Genomic DNA, 20,418 nt, shown 5'->3' with positions numbered 1-20,418 from the left:
TATATATGTATGTGTGTTTGTGTGTGTGTGTGCGTGTTTGTGTGTCTGTGTTTGTCCCCCCACCATCGCTTGACAACCGATGCTGGTGTGTTTACGTCCCCGTAACTTAGCGGTTCGGCAAAAGAGACCGATAGAATAAGTACTAGGCTTCCAAAGAATAAGTCCTGGGGGTCGATTTTCTCGACTAAAGGCGGTGCTCCAGCATGGCCGCAGTCAAATGACTGAAACAAATAAAAGAGTAAAAGAGTATTAGGCTAGAGATTATTATTATCAATGGCTGGCAAGACGGCTGAAATGCCTTGTGGTATTTAATTACGCCTCCATGTGTTCAAAATTAAAATTCCGTTTCAACTGTGAAGCAAAGAAGTCAATTAAATCGAGTAAACTCCCCTAAATTTGTATTGAGAGTTGATAATACATCAGAATATTTTGATTTCATTGAAAGAAACATATATTTCGTACTCTTTTTCTTTCAAATGTAGGTGATTTTATTTTGGCAGCTTCAATATTTTCTCAGTAAAACTTTTTCACCGAAGTCATCCAATTGTTTTAAAAAAGTGCGGCTGCTATAAAAATCTAGACCGGATGTTACGTCAGAGGTGATGTAACATTTCATTCAATGTTGAATGAAGTACCCCGTTAGTTGAACTATGGCTGGGGAAACAGATATTGTGTTAAACTATCATAACAGTCTGTTACGGGTATCTGATTACGAGTTACTGGATCCTCCCAATTGGATCAATGATAAAATCATTGAGTTTTGTTTCGAGTAAGTTTATTTTGATTTCTACTTTGTCTTCATTAGAGGACAGCTCCCTTGCATTTCTTCACGCTTGTTCTTAATAGTAAAATTATATAACCCAGTTATTGTTGACATTTAACATGATACTTTTTCGGCACGCTTCGTCGACTTTTCGTTTTATATATTTCTCTCCATAATAACTGCCGATTCATTCCTGAATGCTGTAAAGCGTTATGATCCACAACGTAACGAAAAGTATAAGAAAAATCAAGTCAAACATATATTATATTTTACACAACTTAGAACAAAATCGGAACATCACTTTATTAAAGAATGCGAGAAAACTAGTGATGGTCTGCACCAGCAAGAGTAAATCTTATAAAGAAGCTAAAAATTAATATATGTTGATGTTCAGTGAGAAAAAATAGTTAAAGTTGAAGGTAAAGCTATTCATCAGAATTTTTCTTCTTAAAGGTTTTATGTTTAAGGTGTTGAAATCCTGTAGGGCACTAAGCTGCTTTGTATTTTCTTTAGACCTTTACTCGTTATGCTTTTGTTTTTGTAACAGCCAGTATAAATCCAACCATATAAATCCCCTCGACGCTTCTCCCTTCAATTTCGTGAGATCAGTTATTGCGAATAAAAGTTCCAGTACTTTTGGTTTGTTCTTGTTTAAAATATCATATTTTTTTGCAGGCTGTTACATCTAATATTAATTTTTCAGTCCAGAATGGAAACTATTAGTGAACCACAGCGAATAACTATGAACATGATCAATGTCATTTTAGTTTCGGTTATTTGTGATATTGTTGCGGGAACACACCCACACACACTCTTTAACTACAGGAATGTTTTCTTAAGAAAATTAATAATTATCTGCAAATGAATATACTTTTACGAATAAGCAGCTTTATTTACAATATTTCTTTTTATTGGTCACGGATAAAATTTCAGAATAAATGCTTTTAAAATTAAATACTAACAAAAACAATCAGAACAAATTAAACATGGTCTGTACTGTTGCAACATTTAACAAGGTCGTGTGTATAAAGCGATTAATCTTAATGTTTTGGACAGACCCCCTTCGCCGAAGACGGTACCAAGTGTTTGGATAGCTGTGAATGAAACTATTAATATCGCCTTTCTTCATAATTTTGGTGTGTGTGTTCACTGACATTGTTTTTAACTCTTTCACCTGAGACACAAATATATACTATACGTCAATCGTATTAATATTGTTAACTATACAAGGAAATTCTGCAAGATTAATTCTCATAGAATTCTTTTTTCTTTCTCAATTTCTATCAATACGCTATTTGTAGCCACAGTTTATTGCTTTCATACGAGTCAGAAACTGCCTACTTAAGAATGTATCACCTATGTTAAGAACTTCGTATTCGGATCTTTTTTTACATAAAATAACTTCGAATACAAAATTTTTTATCTGTTCTATACCACAAAATATACAAATATTCGAAGTTTGAAAGTGTTTCGGTACCAAAAACACTACAAAAAAAATGTTGCCCGTCAAACCCCAAAGATCCTCGTATTCTAACATGAATCTCTATCTCTTGGTTTCTTTGAGGAAAATGTCAAGGACGCAATGTTTTTCTAAAAGGTGAAAAGTGTTTAGATTTTAAAGGATTTTCATATGGCAAGTTTTAGTTGAAATAGCAATGTTTTCACAAGTAATTACTATTTTCGAATGTATTTGAGGTTGTTCAAATTAAAACCACAAAACATGTATAAGTTTGTTTGTGTAAAATAACAAAACTCGACTTTCACTTTGGGTTTAATATCGTCTTTTACATGTTACATATTTAAAAAATATTTATATTAATGTGATTTTACTGTGTTTAACTTTTCTTATTTAGAATTTGGCATTCTTTCGTTACTGTCAAAAGAATGCCTAGAATTTTCCATATTATATTTAGTTCTTTATATAAAGGTAATCGCTAGTAAGTTATTGACGTTTTAGAGGATGGATATGGAGAACGAATCCGAGCCCAGGGACACTCCACATTTGATAAAATGTAGCTGAAAGGGATCTGACGAAAAGTCAACGATTAAAATCAGATGGAAACGCTAACTTTCGACGGGAGATCTGCATGTTAAACATGGTCAACAACTTTTCTGATGTTGAGAGTAACAACACTCCTTTCACCATGAGAGAAGGGCCCACAGTGAGTGACATAAGTGTTTAAAAAAATTTTTTTTAGAAGATATGGCTTTATGAAATCGTACAAGTGGTCATTAAGAAGAAACGGTGGTTGTTTATGGCTATTTCCATCATCTTTGAGATGTTGGGAGTATGACGGCAAGTGTCAAAGGGGTTTCTCTTATTGGGAATAGGATACCCTGTCGTATGTTTTTAAAAAATCAAAATATATTCCTAGAGAGAGAAGAGTTTAGTGAGTAAGGGGACTAATTTTGGAGCACATTTTTTGAGGATAATAGTAGGGACATTGTTAGTGCGTGTAGCTCCCTTAGTTTGAAGTTAGCATTAATACTTTCATAAATGGTGAATATATCTGCATGATGGTGAGATTGGTAAAGTGAAGAGCATAGTTTTTATCTGGTATATGCAGTGGGAAGTTGTATACAAAGAAGACAACACATGCTGTTGGAGTTTTGTGATGAGAAAGAGTTGTGTGTGGTGAACATGTGGTTTAGGAAAACAGAGAAAAGGAAGGCGACTTTCAGTGCAGGAGGGAATGAGACAGAGATTGATTTCGTGTTGGTTGGCAGGAAAAACAGAAAGTATCTGAGAGATGTGAAGACAATACCAGGAGAGTTGCAGCAAAGGTTGGTGGTTGCTGACTTGGATAAGAGGAAAGTTAAAAAAGTGTATGAGAAAGAGAATGGTTAAGAGGAGAAAGGTGTGGAAACTGAAGTAAGAAGAAACAAGAGCAAGGTTTGAGGAGAGAGTTGAGGAGTTGGTAAGCATTGATGCACTGGATTTGTGAAAGTCTTTTAAAGAAGGGGTACTAAAGGCATGTGACAAAGTGTGTGGAAGGATGAGAGGTAGGAGAGATCGAGATACGTAGTGGTGGAATGAGGAGGTGAGGGATGTGATAGCAAGGAAAAAGGAGACGCATAAAGCTTTGTGTAATAATAGGACTGAGCAAATGAAAGCCAGGTACAATAACATGAAGAATCATGCAAAGAGGGTTGTTGCATGATCTATGAGGAAGGAGGCTGAGGAGAGGTTGAGCGGGCTGGATGAGAACCCAGATGGAGTGTTTAGGTTTATTACATCAATGAAAAAAGATGGAAGAGATGTTGAGGGAGGAAGATGCATGAATGGGAGTGATGGAAGGTTGAATTTTAGTGAGAAGGACAGGGAAAGAATTTGGAAGGAACATATGGAGGGAATTATGAATGTGAAGAATGAATGGTTTCAGAGGGTGGAAGTTACTGTAGTGGAGGGGCCAGTGGAGAGGGTTATTTGGGAAGAAGTAGTAGAAGCAATGAAGGAAATAATAACTGCAAGTAGAGAGATAGAGATTGTTGTAATGAAGCTGTGCCAGGGTGTACTGGATGGAAGAGGAATGCCAGATGATTGGGCACTAAGTGTGGTGGTATCGATCTTTAAGGGGAAGGGGGATGTGATGAGTTGTGGGGCGTATAGGGGAGTGAAGTTATTGGAGCATGCAATGAAAATAGTGGAAAGGGTGTTGGAGAGGAGAATTTGGAAACAAGTGGATGTGGACGAGATGCAGTTTGGTTTTATGCCAGATAGGGGGACAATAGATGCGGTGTTCATTGTAAAGAGATTGCAAGAGGAATACTGAGATAAGGAGAAGGAGTTGCACATATGCTTCATTGATCTGGAGAAGGCATTTGATAGGGTTCCAAAGGAGGTGATTGAGTGAGCATTGAGGAAGAGAGGTGTACAAGAGGTAATAGTGAGAGCAGTGATGAGTTTGTACGAGGGGGGTAAAGACTAGTTAGAATTGGATCAGAGCTGTCAGAGGAGTTTGCGGTGAAAGTTGGTCTGCATCAGGGATCTGTGTTGTCACCGTTGTTGTTTGCAATAGCGGTTGATGTGGTGACGGAGAGTGCAAGAGAGGGATTGATAATGGAGATGAAGTTTTGGAAATGGAAGAAGGTGTTTGAAAGCAAGGGTTTGAAGGTAAACCTCAGGAAGACAAAGATGATGGTGAGCAGAGTGGAAGGAGAAGTATTAGTGAGTAAGGTGGATTCATGTGGTGTATGTGGAAGGAAGGTAATGGCAAATGCGGTGTTGTGTATGAGATGTGAGAAATGGATTCATGGTAGATGTACGAAAATGAAGAAGGTGACTCCAAGACTGGTGAGGGATTTGTTTGTGGAAGATATGAGAAAGGTGTTGGAGGGCTTGCGGAACTAGTGGAAACGCTATGTGACAAGGTGGAAACAGTGAGAGGGTTTTGTTATTTGGGAGATAGGGTGGATGTGAAACAGTTGTGACAGCAAGAGCGAGACTTGGCTGGGTGAAGTTTAGGGAATGTGGAGCGTTATATGGGAAAAGGTTCTCATTAAAGATGAAAGGAAGGGTCTATAAGAGTTGTGTGGGAGTGAGACATGGTGTCTGAGGGAGAGAGAGATGGTAATTTTAAGGACAGAGAGCAATGGTGAGAGAAATGTGTGGGGTGAAGCTGTTTGATAGGAGGAGGACTGAGAATTTGATAGGAATGCTGGGGTTGGAGGAATTGGTGGAATAGTTGGCAAGGGCAAATGGAGTGAGGTGGTATGAGCATGTGTTGAGGAGGGATGAAGAGCATGATTTGAGGTAAATAGAGAATGAAAACGAGGTAGACCAAGGAAAAGGTGGAGGAGGAGATTGGGAGAGTTGGTATGTAAAAGGAGGATGCCCAAAACCGGGCAAGATGGTGTGAGGGTGGTTGCTATGGCATTGAAGTAGATCCGGCCACCACCGTTAATGGGGACAAAACCCGGATTTAAAACACTGGATGATGATGATGATATCTATATGAACCAAAGCTATTGCTTGCAAGTGATTGCTATGTGTACCATGCTTTCACTAATTGTTTTAGGTATCTTTGTAGTTACAAGTGAGCGCAAGTATTCTCTTTGCCTTATCCTTGACACAGCATATCAAGAGATGTGACAGCTGGAGAAGTGTGTGTCTCTGTACACACACACACACACTGTTTCTGTCTATTTAATTCACTCACAAAATATTGGTTGGCTTGTAATGTAGAAGATGCTAGTCCAAGGTGCTGTGCACTGGGACTGAACCTGAGACTAGTCAGTTGTGAAGTGAATCTTTTAACTGCGCAGCCATACCTGTGCATATTCAATGCTGATATGGGTTGGATGGGTAGCCAGTCCAAATTAGTACTTATTTGAAGTTACTTTCCTGGAGGTGTTGGAGGACCACATTTCACTTGTATGTTCCATTTTCAGCATGCATACCCTATCTAAGACCAACAAGATGTCCAGTCTAAAACTGACCACTTTACAGATTGTACTTACTATATTTTATTGATCCCAACTTTTATGGGGTTGCTGTGCCCTTTGCAAGATTAAAGGACTCCCTTGATCTTTTGTTCTCTTTGTTTATTTGCCATCCACTTTAGGGTGTACCAGGTACATTTTATCCTGGTACTAGAGAGCAATGACAAAAGGACCAAAATGAATAGGTGAAGAGAATGTTCATGTGAATGGAAAAATAGTGTGATTAGGGTGAGAGGATGGTAGAGGAAGGAGTACTGGGAGAGTGAGAGTGCTGGGAAGAGGAATGATAGTAAAGACAGTAATAGTAGTTAGTAATGAAAATGAGACAGTGATGATGGTGCCATGTTTGCTGGTGTGTGTATATACCAAGGTTATACAAAACCTATTTATTATGTAGAGACAGTCACACTCACACATAATTACACTTAGATTTGTGCTGGGATGCCTATGTACATATATATACACATAAACACATACCTTCTCTCTTTCTCATTGTGTCTCTCTTACAACTTGTACAGTTGAAGTCACCAAATGCTACCTACATTGTAATAACCTTTACATGGAATTTTCTGCTTAGCTGAACTCAAATGGAAACTATTAATTGGTTACTACAACATTCCTATAAAAACACACTCTTATCTTTAACCTGATGTTAGTGGCACAAAAAGAAAGAAATGTCAGGTATTCCATGTGTGTGTGTGTGTGTTTGTGTGTGTGTGTATAGATGCAGCATGGCCAAATGGTTAAAAGTTTGCTTCACAATCTTCAAGTGTTGGTTTCAATTCCACTGTATGACATCTTGGGCAGTACCAAGGCTATTTTCTATAGCTTTGAGTTGATCCATATTTTGTAAGTGAAATTGGGTGGATGAAAACTGTAGACCATGAGATGGATTATACCTGTAATTTAAAGATACAACGGTAATGTTTCTACAGCTGGATGCCCTTCCTAACGCCAACCACTCCGAGAGTGTAGTGGGTGCTTTTTACATGCTTCCGGCATGGGAGCCAGTCAGGCGGCACTGGCATCAGCTACGTTCAGATGGTACTTTTTACGTGTCACTCAGGGTACCACACAGGAGCCAGTCAGGGGGACTGGCATCAACCATATTCGGATGGTGCTTTTTACATGCCACTGGCATGGGGAGCCAGTCAGGCAGCACTGGAGACAACCCATGCATGAATGGTGCTTATTGCCTGCCACCAGCATGAGAGCCAGTCAGGTGACACTGACATTGGTCACAACTACAATTTCCATTTTTGATTTTGATTTTATTGAGATTCTGCTTGTGATTTTGATTTTACTTGACTCAGTAGGTCTCCTCAAGCACGGAGTGTTGCCCGATGAATCAAAGGTACTTTTTAAATGGGCTGGTTATGCGATACGGGTATAGGCTACAGCTGTGATCTCACTTTACTTGCTGGGTCTTCTCAATTACAGCATGTCTCCAGAGGTCTCAGGAGCAAGTAAAAGATAAAAGATAGCTTTTGCAGCACTGTACCTTTATATGATTATTAATTGTATCCATATTATTGATGTGGCTGATTTCAAATTAAGCTATACAACTTTTCTTTTGATTATATTGGTAACAGTCCAATTGAAAATGATGTTTGATTCTAAAAGTGGCAATTTTCTGCCTCTTTCATTGTACAATGCATACCTTTTAAATTTGTTTATTTTACCTATTTCAGGTATTTTGAACGTGAGCAATATCGATACTGTGCAGACCTCCTTGCTTTCATCAGTCCATCTGTCATTCAAGCTATAAAGTTTTATCCACGTAACTATATTTAAAAAAATTTTTTATGAACATATACATCACTAGTAGTTTTTTATTGAATTATTCTTTTTCTTGATGAATTGATGAATATTAAATAACTTGGCAACTTTAAAAAAAAAGACATAATCACTTTTTAAAAAAAAACTTTAAAAGATTATAATGTGGGGAGTGATCTAGCTGATAGCTACCTTTGTTTGATATTAATGAATATGAAAAAGCATAAAAAATGTGTGTTAAGTCTTACTAGCTTGGGTGAAAACTTTAATTTCAAAAAGTATTATCCCATCCAAAGTTGATAAGCTTTATTCTTACCTGCCTTTGTATTTACAAAACATAGCATTGTTGGATTTAACAATTTCAGTAAAATACATCAAATGAGTCAACAGACTTAGAAGAGTAGTATATTTATAATGTTGTATTCCTTCAAATACAACATAAGATTATTATCATTATAATATTTGTCTCACAGTTTCTAATTAATATTAGATTTTAATGTATTTTCTTTTTGTATGCCGCAGAACATGAAATGGGAATTTTTCTAGATCCCCTGAATTTGACGTCAAAGCAGTATGTTTTTATGGCTGTCAATGACAACATGGCTGCTTATCAATATGGTGGATCACATTGGTATATTGACTTTTCTTTGTTTTCTTTTCCTTAAAATATTCATTTTTTTTCCAGTTAAGTACTATGCTTTATTGTTGAAATATTTCATTATCTGATAATTATTTTGTATTATGTGGTGTCTTTGATTTTTTTATTCTCTTAATTACCACTTTCTAAGTTTATGTAAGCTTTTGACTCTTCTAATCATAATATAAATATTAGAAGAACGTTTGAAGGATGATGACTTTTAATATTTTGTTTCTTTATTAAGATGGTGAGCTGGTAGAATTGTTAGCACACCAGGCAAAATGCTTAGTGGCATTTCGTCTGTCTCTACATTCTGAGTTCAAGTTCCACCAAGGTTGACTTTTGCCTTTCATCCTTTCAGGCTGATGAAATATAAGTACCAGTTGATCCCTGGGGTCAGTGTAATAGATTTACCCTTCTCCCGAAATTGGTGGCCTTGTGCTAGCATTTGAAAATAATATTTTATTTTTCTCTTTCCACTTACTAGAAATTTTATTCTCTCTATATATTTGGGAATTTTATTTTTTATATATATTCCTAGATTAAGGTGTTAACTGCTTATTGATAGGGTTATAAAGAAAATCACATCTGTACAGTATTTTTCCTGTCTTTCAGCATTGGTGCCAATAATCCTAATTGAAATGATGCCAAGATATTTCAGCTCATTCCGTTTTATGGTTAAGATGGTATTATAGGTGGAAAATGACAGTAGAATCTTTGTATTAAATCTATATCGTGGTGTTACTAGTCTTTTCAATTTGTATTTTTTCAAATGGAACAAGCCCTAATAATGTTAACGTGACTCATTTTATAAAGAAACTGAAAAATGTTCACTTTCTTAACATAATGTGACTTCTAGCTGTGTTGTATTGCTCATTAGATGATGGAATGGGATTATATCTATTTGCTATCCTAGTCATAAAAATATTTATTTTGAGTTTGAATCAATTAGAAATTTTCCTTTTGACTAGGAAACAATTTTGTAAAATAAAACTTTTTCTTTTTACCATTTTGGAATAAGGAATATTCCAAATATAATAATTATTAATGATTTTGGCACAAGTCACATTTTTGGGGGAAGGAACTATCTAAAGTTGAACTATTATAATATTGATACTTTATTGATCTAAGAATGCAAAACAAAATCAAAACTCAACAGGATTTTAACTCAGCGTATAAAGGGACATAACTATTGTAAACATTGCAAGTCTAATCTATTGCTCAACCAATAATGCCATTTACCACAGTTTAGCCAAATGCAACAATGAGATGAATTAATGCAAGGAGTTATGTTAGGGATGTCATTTGTGATTTCAATCAGCATGATAGCTTTTGAGGAACAAGGAAAAGATTAGAGTAATTTTCTAAAACTATTCAGAAATAGAGAGAAGGTATATATATATATATATATATATGAATATTTATGAAAAGCAAACGATGAGTATTCAACAGACTGTATAAAATCTGTACAAATATAACCAAAATATATGATTTTCAAAGTTCCTTCTTTACTCATTGAATTAATTTTGTGCTAGAGTTATTAAGGCAAGTACATTTTTAATTGAAATTATAACATTTTGTTTCTTTATTTATTTATATTCGCCTGTAAAGGTTTGTTTCATTTGTGCTTAGTAATACTGTGAATAATCTGACTATGTCAACATAGCTGAAATGCCATTGATTATGGTTTGCTCAATCTTTGTTGATTTTAGGCTAAACAACAAAAGGCAAAATAAAATGAAAGAAATAACAATATGTTAACTTTCATCAATTAAAAAAAAAAAATCTTTTTAAACATATCAAAAACAAAAAAAAAGTAATGATTTGGTTCTTTAAACCCCATATAATGAAATTATTATGTATGTACAACTGTTTAGTTTTAGGAATTTTAATTTATAATTTTTTTATTATTTGTAGGAGTTTGTTAATGTATAATGGACTCAGAAATGCATTCTATCATTATGATTCTATGTCTCCGTCAAATATGTCTATTGCTGAAGATTTATGTCAAAAAATACAGACTAATATGAATGGTAAGAATATCCAGAGTTTAAACTGTTTAATTCGTGTAATATAAGGTGATTTGAAGTCCTTGTTAGCCCAAAAAATTATTTGAAAAAAAATTCATCAAAATTAAATTTTCTGTTCTGTTAATGTATCATAATCCATTTTATTTTATACCATTTATTCAACACTGGTTCTTAACAGTTGTGAAATATGAATGAGGCAAAATTGTTTTGAGAAAGATTCACTGAAGATAGGAATGAAACAGTTATATGCAGCTGTTTGGATGCTGACTATTTAGCATGGCAAAATGGACATTCAACCTGTTCTGGCGCTAGAAGCAAACACACACATGTACAGGTGTACATAGAAACATGCATATAGATAGATAGGGAGAGAGAGAGAGATTACATTTACATAGAAACATAACTAGATGCTCACACACATAGAGAGAGTGCAGGGAGGATGGGAGAAACATTAAAACACTTGATGTCAAATAAGTTAGTATTAAATCAGCAATACCAAATAAGTGGTGCCAAAATGTTTCAGACACACTGGAGACATTATCCTGATTTTTGGGATGTTATAAGCCTAGCACTAAGGCCTAATGATGTCTGGCAACTGACTTGGTAAACACCCAGAAAATTACTAACCATCATGCCAACAACCGCCTTGAGCACCTTTTTCAGCTCCATGTGTCTAACACACGTGGGCATGCCTACAAAGTCAGAAAACAGCACAGCTCCCATGACTTTTGGAAACATTTTTTCACACTCAGAGCTGCTGAAGCATGAAACAAACTACCTGCATCAGTTCTTAGTTGCCAAGACATTGCATCCTTTAGAACCTCCATGCTTCTTGAAATTCACCAACATTACATCTGATATCCCCCTCACAATGCTTATGCACACATGTATATTGTGACTCATACACTGTTGACTGTACGTGCACCTTTGATGAGTTGTAGTGTACCTGAGAACTATACACAATAATTTCATTATTATTATAAAAACTTTTTCTCTGCTATGTTGTACCCTACTACCTGCAATAGTGAGTTGTGACACTGTGTTTTAGGGATAATTTTAACTGAATCAGTACTTTATTCAGGTACACATCATGTCAACAGCACAGGATACAAACTGAATTAGCATCTAATTAGGTTAATGAGTAGATGTAATAAAGAATAATTGCATTATAGTATATTTAGTATCTATTGAATAGTTTAAAATAATACCTTCTCAAGTAAATGCAATTAATGCAACAAAAACTTTATGTATTTCTCTGTATAATTATTATACCTGTGAATGCTGAGATTGCCTTGATGTTCAAATATAGAAACAATATACTGTTGTTTTATCACTAACATCCTTTTTATTTAATTACTGTGATGCTATATCAGTATACCACCTCTGTAATTACTGCAATGTGATATCTACAATATACCACCTCTGTAGTTACACTGAGGTTAATATGTCACTTCTGTAGTTATTGTGACGTGATATCTACAATATACTACCACTGTAGTTACTCTGATGTGATATCACTACACTCTGTAGTTGCTATGATATGATGGTTACAATATACTGCCTCTGTAGTTACTGTTACACTGTACATGACATCAATCAATATACCATCTCTGTTGTTTAGATATTGTAATGTTTAAATAAGTTATCAATACACAGCCTTTGTAGCTATTGTAATGTTGACTTATTTCACATGTAAACTTTTTTTACTTTTGAATCAAAGATATTTTCTACATACATTTGGATTAATGAAAGAAAAATATCTCTAGTATTTTACAGACAGAAAAGTAAATTTTGAATGTAGTATAGCCATGAAGACACAGCTGGTATCTGAGGGACATGAGTTCAAGTAGCCATCTGCTGGCAACTTTTTTGTATCTAAGAATGTTAAAATATCCAATCTTTCTGCTATTTTCATGGCTATACTGCTTTCAAAATTTACTTTCTTGTCTGTAAAATACCAAACATATTCAATGCTTCCAAAGTTTGTTTACAAAATGTTGTCACATTCCAAAAGCTATTACTATTTAGCATTTAATTTGATAGTGATTGTCAGTGGTCCATTTAACTTAATGGTAGAGTACTTAGCTTGTATCTGAGGGGTACAGGTTCAACTCCTGTAGCTGTCTGCTGATAACTTTTTGTCTTATAAGGGTAAAATAGCCAATCTTTCTGCTGTTTTCATGGCTATATTGTGTTTGAAATTTACTTTCTTGTCTGTAAAAAACCAAACACATTCAGTGTTTCCAAAGTTTGTTTATAAAAAATATCTGTTCTTAAAATTCATATGATCTTTTTAAAAATAATGTTGACTATGTTTATGATCTTTAAATATCACACTGTTCATTTCTATACAGAAAGGAAAGCATTCTGATTTATTTAAATTGTTTTCAGTAAATTGATTTCTTAATTCATATTTTATTTCTTATCATTTGTTTCATGTAAAAGCTGACAAAAAGGCCACATTTAAAGAAATGGATTGTCCACAACAAGAAAACGGTAATTAATTTTCTTCTTTTAATAATAAAAGTTATATATAGTGCCCAAGTGCACTACAACTCACCAGGAAGAGTAAAAGAAGAGAGAGAAAGCAGCAATAAGCCAAAAAAAGAGAGACACCAATGAAAGCTAGAACTACATGCACAGTATTCAGATAAAATACAATACAACAGAAAAGTGAGCACTAAAAGAACTATAAAGAGTGCAGGTGCATAGGAATGTCAACAGTAATGTTGGTGAATTTCAGGAAGAATGGAATTTTTTGTAAGATGCAGCGTCCTGATAGTTAACAACAGATGTGTGTAGTTTATTCATGTTACAACAATGCTGAACCTGGAAAAATGTTTCTGAGTCAAGAGTGCTGTGCTGTTTTTTTGGTTTTATACATTTGTCCACGAGTGGCTGAGGTATTGAATTTAAAAAGTTGGTAAAATGGTAGATACTTAGACACTTTCAGTCTTTTTGATGATTTTAAAAATGTGGTTCATCCAACACAGATCATTGTTGACAACAATGCTAAGGTCATGTTAACCAGTAGACTTCTTAAGTTGGTGTTATGGAGTGAGTTGATAAATTCCCGGTTTTCATTCTCAAAATGTATAGTGGTACATTTGACTACAACTAGCTTGAGCTGCCAGTCAGCAAGCCATTGTTGCATTGTGTCTAGGTTAAATTGTAGAAAAACACAATAAGATGCTTCAAGTTTAGCATCTGTTTCATTGATGTATGCAACAAATGACAAGGGACCAATAACAGATCCCTGTAGGGCACCATATGTCATTGCATAAGGTGCAGAATGTTTTCTTCTTACAGTGACTACCACTTTTCTACTGACAATGAAGGACCTAAGTTATGAAGAGTAGTCTTCCAGCCCATTGCAAAGAGCTATGCCATGAGTTGTTTGTGTAGCACAAAATTAAAGGCTTTAGTGAAGTCAAGATAGATAACATCCACACCCAGGAGCTGCCATCTGTGATTCTAGTGATGTCTTCAAGAAATTCAATGAGTTGGTCACAGCAGCTGGAGTTAGAGATAGACCCAAATTTTGAGGACAAAATAAGGTTATAAGAGTTCCAGAAGTTCCAGGGTGTTTCCAGGGTGTTTCTCTGACACAGGGCTCCATCATTTTGACAATACAACTTGTGAGGCTGACTGGTTGGTAATTGACAAGGTGATGTACACTTATCTATTTTGAACAAAAGGAATAACACTGGTAATTTTCCTCTATGGGCAGCTGTTTTCTATAAAAGCCTTGGATCAGCTAACGCCTTGTAACTGAAATTTGATATACAAAAATTATGCCAAATGAAACACTTGAAAAACACTTGTTACCTGTATCATTTTTCAGTTAGGATGAGATTATCTATGCAGGTGCATGTTTTTTGGTTTGAAACGGATGCTTGTAGAATTGGATAGTTCTGTTAGAATAGTATCTATTTTTAGAATTCATTGGTTTAAGATATCAAGTATGTAGTCTGCACTGGATTCAACAGTGGTGATAAAGAACAGAGAATTTAAAGCACTTGGCAAGTCAAAAAAAAAAAAGGGCCAGTGTAGAACATAAGGGGAGGGTTGTTATTGAGTGTATAGATCTGGGACCTAGCAGGTAGAAATAGTTTGATCTTTGCATAAGTGGGGCCAGGTTGAGCAGAGAAGGATAGAAAGGTGTCCAAAATTAGTGATGAGTTTAGTGAGGGGCCAGAACTACAATTGGATAAAAGAGAATTTTGTGGTTAACACTGAACTGGATAAAAGTATTTTTACATTCCATAATGGTATAATTGTAGTGATTTTAAATAAATTATTAATAATTGCTGGTCAACAGTGACAGTTCCTAGACTTTGAAAACTTTACTTTTGGGCTTGGTTAGCAATACACCATTTCATATCAGTGCTATCAAAGATATTCAGTTCTAACATCTGCAAAGCCTAGGATAAAAAAATTTCTTCGAATGAGCTTTGACAACAATTCATGTGAACTGAATGTGTGTATGTGTATGCATGCATGATGTGTGTGTATTTATATTTGCTTGCTTGCATTTGTTGACAAAGAATTGTTGCTGCAAGCAAAAATACCTTGCAGTTTCAAGTTACATTTTTTTTAATGTCCCAGTATGTCTGGTAGACTCCATTTTAACTACTTCCAAATTCATAAAATAAGCACCAAACTAAGTGCTTGGGTTGATGTAATCAACTAAAACTGTAAAAGTTGTGCCCGAGTATAGCTGCAATCCAATGACTGAAACCAGTGAAAGAATAGAAGAGTCTCATACTTTACATGATTTATTCATTTACGACTTTATTTGGAACCTGATAAATAATGTTAATCCTTTATTAGCTGGGAATCTATTTGCAAAAGAACACTTGTATTTGAAATGTATTAATTGTTATTCGGTTTAATATACAATTATGACTCTACATCCTATAATTTAATATTCACTATAAGTTAATCTAACATTAAAAACTTTTTATGATGCAAAACTTAAAAAATTGTATTCTAAATATAAAGAACTTTGATTTCTTCTGTTAATGATAAAAGGAAAATTTCCCACACCTTTGAATCCACACAAATAAAGCATGTACTTTAAGAAATGGTTATTTCCAAATTGCTAATGTAAAACAAAATTAGTAATACATAACTGACAGCATTGAGAAATTCCACTATTTATGGCTTTTTATATTGCTTCTTGAATTGTTGTTGTGTTGCACTCTTTTATTTATATATTTCATTATTAATTTTAACTTCAGGTTATGACTGTGGAATCCATGTGATAGCAACATGTGAACATCTGGTTCGTCAGAATATCGAAGCTTACTCTGTTCCTCTTGAGTGTAGTATATCCACTAAACAAATACGGAAAAAACGACAAGAAATCAAAGATCTGATCTGCTCATTGAAAAAATGTTCTTAGTTTACAAAGCATTTAATTTGGACTTTTCGTTTTGAATCTCTTTGATTTCATTGATCATACTCTTTTGCTGATATTTCAAAGACTTCGTCAAAGATATTCAATCATTCAATATTGTGGGATTTAGAAGGATAAATCCACACGAGAAAACAAAATGATGTAATTCTGAAGGATTACTTATCAAATTATCACACTTGTTATTTTTAGCTTTGTTTTATTTCCCATCTCTTTTTAAGTCACTGATGCTTATCAGACCAATACCTCTAAGATCTGAAAATATTTTTTATGTATTATATTCTATGAATATAAGTAAAAAAAAAATGGATTTTGCAAGAAGAACAGTAAATATTACTATTGCTCCCAATTTATACATGATATAATATCTCAAAAAACATTTCATATGAATTTAATTTGAGGGTTAAATGTTTTATACAAAAAAAGTAAGATTTTGTTATATTTATTATAGCAGAAGGTACCATAATGTGATGCTTGTGTTTAGTGAATCACATCTGTGGATTTGGTTTTTTGGTTTCTTACTTTCCTTCTTTTATATATTGGAGACATGCAAGTCTTGTCTACATTAACAGATATAATCACTATATTAAGAAAACATTATTGCACCCATTAAGCATAAACAGAATACTCTTAGAATCCTCATTATTGCTACAAATACCACTGCTGAAGACACATACTCAACTACATCACAAAGTCTAACCTTTTTTCTTTAGGGCTTACTCCCCGGCCCACACTAAATCCACTACAAAACTCCAGTGAGACCCTCAATTGATTAATGTTGCTACAAAAACATCCAAGATTACATCTGAAGAATGGCACTTGTAAGGGACGACCGTGCAAACTCAAAAAAGGAGAAATGGTGACGAATGGAAAAACAGAGGACTCCTTTTATTTAAACGTGTCACACGGTTGAACACAACAATATTATATCGATGGATGATATAGATGATATGTTATGCGACGATAACATAGATGACCAGTAATGAAAGACCACAACCGTATTAGATGAATAACAGAGATATTTATTATGGCGTTAAAGATGTATGTCTGTGTGAGAGTGTGAATGCGACATATAAGAACATAATCAAAGACAAGCCATCATGCAAAGAAAAGTGTGTATGTGAGTGATACATGTATGTGTATGTGAGTTATTACAGCAGATGGAAAGAGAGTCAATATATAACACGTGAACAATTATACCAGATCTTTAGTACACTATAGGAAAAGTTCTGTTTGTGAAACTGAGTTGGCTGAGTGTGGCAGAGCTGATCACTAGTTGTGATGTCGTGGCATCGATGCCGGGCCGTGTTTCTTGTTATACAGATGTTCGTCGCTGGCTGAGAATTTCTTGTCTGTTTAAGAACTCTTGTCTGTTTATTTACCGTGGTGAAGCTGAGTCACCTAACAGAATCGAAGAGAGAGATGTGCCGCGGAGGTTTGGTTTGGTGTACATAGTAAATCGTGTTGACGCTGGTAGCGTAGAGGCTGCTTGGTAGGTGCTGGTTAGTAGTCGTAGACTCTTGTTGCTGATATGGAGACGGCGGTAGTCATCGTTGGCTGGACGAAGCTGCTGAAGTGGTCGCTGGCTGCTGCTGCTGTTGTCGTGTGGTACACGGAACAGTTCTCAAAGAGAAACTGGACCGAGACAAATTTGGTTGCCGAGTTAAAGCTATTTATAACAAACTATGGGCTCCCGATGGCTTCAGAATTTTACTCTATCACGTGACCTTATTAGGGGTCGTGATTGGTCAGTTTGCGTTCTGGCGGGAAAGGTTCGAAGAGGTTGCCGATTCGAATAATAATCAGTCACGTGATGATAAGGAATGGGTTCTCTACTACGCTCGCATTTATTTATATTTAAATGAGAAGATTGTATGTAATGGCGATAGTAGTTTTGTATCTAGTGACGATAGGTAGTTTCACTACACTCTCAACTAATCACCAACACACTCCAACCTTTCTCCCACTGATATGCTGTGTCCTCTCTCTACCTTTTCTACTACACTACAGTGGCTTCTGTTCATTAGAGTTGTCTGGTCTCCTGTCACCTTCACTCTTGCTCTCCTGGTTCATTCATCTCCCTTTCTCTCATGACCTATAATGTGTCCACTTTGTAAACAGACTTACAAATGTTCAAAAGAACCATTTATCATGTTGGTTTCAATAGTCTCAGGGAGCTTGTGAAAGTTATGGGCACAGCCCTTTCTTCCAAATTGATTGAATAAAAAAAAAGTATATCTGTTTAGGAAAATTCTTTTATTCTTTCAAAAATAGAGTTTTCATTCTTAAATTATTCTCAATGAAGAGGAGTAAAAGAAAAAAAAAAAGACAGAGTTTGATCAAAGTGAACTACAGAGCTGAATGGCACAAGTTTCATGATCAGGAAATGAAATACAGAAATCAATTACACTGACTGTTTTAAACTATGTTAGATAATATAGTAATGTAGATAGGACAGTAATGTTGATCTTGAGTGTAGGACCTGTAGAGATATGATCATACAATACTGATAGATATTAAAGAATGCTGTACTATTGAGATGACAAATCCATGCCAGTCTAAAGACATATTTAAGATGAAGATAATGGTAAAAGTTTTACGAAAAGAACAATACCTTAGCTGTCTTGTATTGCTGGGCAATTTTTTCCCAGTCATTTTTTTAATATATAAAATTATATATGTTTATTTGTGAAAATCTTTTAGATCTCTAGTTGTTCTAACATCTAGAAGTTATAATTAGGCTATTTTGCATTAAATGAGGTCTAATAAGACTGAAACATGTCTAGAGTTGTCACCTTACTAACCTTAATACTTAAAATCAGATTCACTCATCACTGTATTCCATATTTAATCAAAATTAAATAACATTTCAGATTTATCTCTGCTGCCTACATTGACAATATTTAGCCATTTAAGTAATGATTGTTCTCATTATGAGAACTGTAATTACAACTAAGATTTCTTGCCTTACTACACTGAGTGAGTTGGTCCAACGTCGTTGTTAAATACTATTCTGTGAGGTTGGGCATGGAATGCAACAACTGAAGCTAGCAATGAATTGTTTAGATTATTTTTATTTTTAAAAATTGTTTTATACTTTTATATTAGAGTGTTTCTAAAAATTTGGTTGCTTGAGTATGTTTTCTTACATAGTGCAAGGAAGAAAGGAAAGCTTCTAACATGGGTGAGAATTTCAGTTTGATGTTTAGCTCATATGGGTTGATATTTGTAAGGAAAGGAATTTCAAAAACATGCAGTTTTGGAAAGGAAGGAGTGGTTCAAGCATTAACTACAAAGTTTTGGAGATCCTGACTTTAAGAGTATTGTGAAAGGCTTGGTTGGAGGCCCAGTCTTCCGAGTTCTTTTACAGGTCTTAGAAAAGCTGAAGGAATGCTGCAATAAGTATGTGAATCTGAGAAGAGAGATGGGCAGATAACAATATGACTGCTTGAACTCAAGATCTTTAGCGAGACACCATTTTATGCATGGATGTACCTGACGTGACCCAAACTGCAAAATGGATGCAACACAACATGATGCATGGTGCCCCACCTAAAAGGGACAGTAGCAGGATGGGTTGAAACGATTGTCGTATAAAATAAAGACTAATACCAAATCCATCTTTTGGTTACTTAATTATTATCTTCTAATATATAAAACAGAGATGTCTGTGTATTCGCTTTTCACGTGAAATCGACTTCACCAAATGCTTCCATACTTGTGATGCATGAATAATTTGACCTCGGATAAATGTTAGGCTCTTCATTTGATTTTTTCTATTAAAAATAAATAATATTGCTTTATATTTATGATTCACTTCTTTAAAAAGGTTCCTCAATGTCAACTTCCGGTATTGACGTAGCAAGGGGTCTGTTGTCATATGCATCCATCATTTTTGGATGTCTCTGTGCGTGTGTGTGTGTGAGACAGAGAGAGAGAGCAGTGTGTAAGTAGTATTTACTCTCTCTCTCTTTCATACACATGCACACACACACACAAAGATGTCTGCATATTTATACTCTGTGTGTGTGTGTGTGTGTGTGTGTGTGCGTGCGTGCATGCGTGGTTCCACAATCACCATTTATTTCAATTACTCTTGTGAGGATATTCATGTAATTCATTTTTTTCATTTAATCCCAATTTTAATTTTCGTAAAAGTTTCCAAGTACCAATGAGGTTTTTGGCGCATCTTCAATTTTCCCATTCATGAGAGGTGCCCAGACATCATTCATCTGAGAGTACATCTACAGAATGTCCTCAAATTTCTATACAGCATATTTTGCTTTTTTTCTTCCATTATCATCATCATCATCATCATCATCGTTTAACGTCCGCTTTCCATGCTAGCATG

At 35.0% G+C, this 20,418-nt stretch overlaps 1 protein-coding gene across 1 annotated transcript; it reads left to right on the top strand.

The window, feature by feature from the left end:
• Positions 1-595: 595 nt before the first annotated feature.
• LOC106883767 (sentrin-specific protease 8) lies at positions 596-16,245 on the top strand. Its single transcript, XM_014934888.2, has 6 exons — positions 596-769; positions 7,897-7,985; positions 8,504-8,612; positions 10,536-10,651; positions 13,094-13,144; positions 15,892-16,245. Exons 1-6 carry the CDS (start codon positions 651-653, stop codon positions 16,053-16,055), a joined length of 648 nt encoding a protein of 215 aa, XP_014790374.1. The 5' UTR covers positions 596-650; the 3' UTR covers positions 16,056-16,245.
• The last annotated feature ends 4,173 nt before the right edge of the window (positions 16,246-20,418 follow it).

This window comes from Octopus bimaculoides, chromosome 2 (assembly GCF_001194135.2).
Source record: "Octopus bimaculoides isolate UCB-OBI-ISO-001 chromosome 2, ASM119413v2, whole genome shotgun sequence".
NCBI lineage: Eukaryota > Metazoa > Mollusca > Cephalopoda > Octopoda > Octopodidae > Octopus > Octopus bimaculoides.
Note: the sequence above shows the minus strand (reverse complement) of the source record. Positions and strands in the feature narration are given on the sequence as shown.

Excerpts from the sequence above, each read along its gene's own strand:
- LOC106883767 (XM_014934888.2), top strand. The coding sequence starts at position 651 with ATGGCTGGGGAAACAGATATTGTGTTAAACTATCATAACAGTCTGTTA. Across the intron at positions 770-7,896 it reads ATCATTGAGTTTTGTTTCGA|GTATTTTGAACGTGAGCAAT; the intron begins GTAAGTTTATTT and ends TACCTATTTCAG. Across the intron at positions 7,986-8,503 it reads AGCTATAAAGTTTTATCCAC|AACATGAAATGGGAATTTTT; the intron begins GTAACTATATTT and ends TGTATGCCGCAG.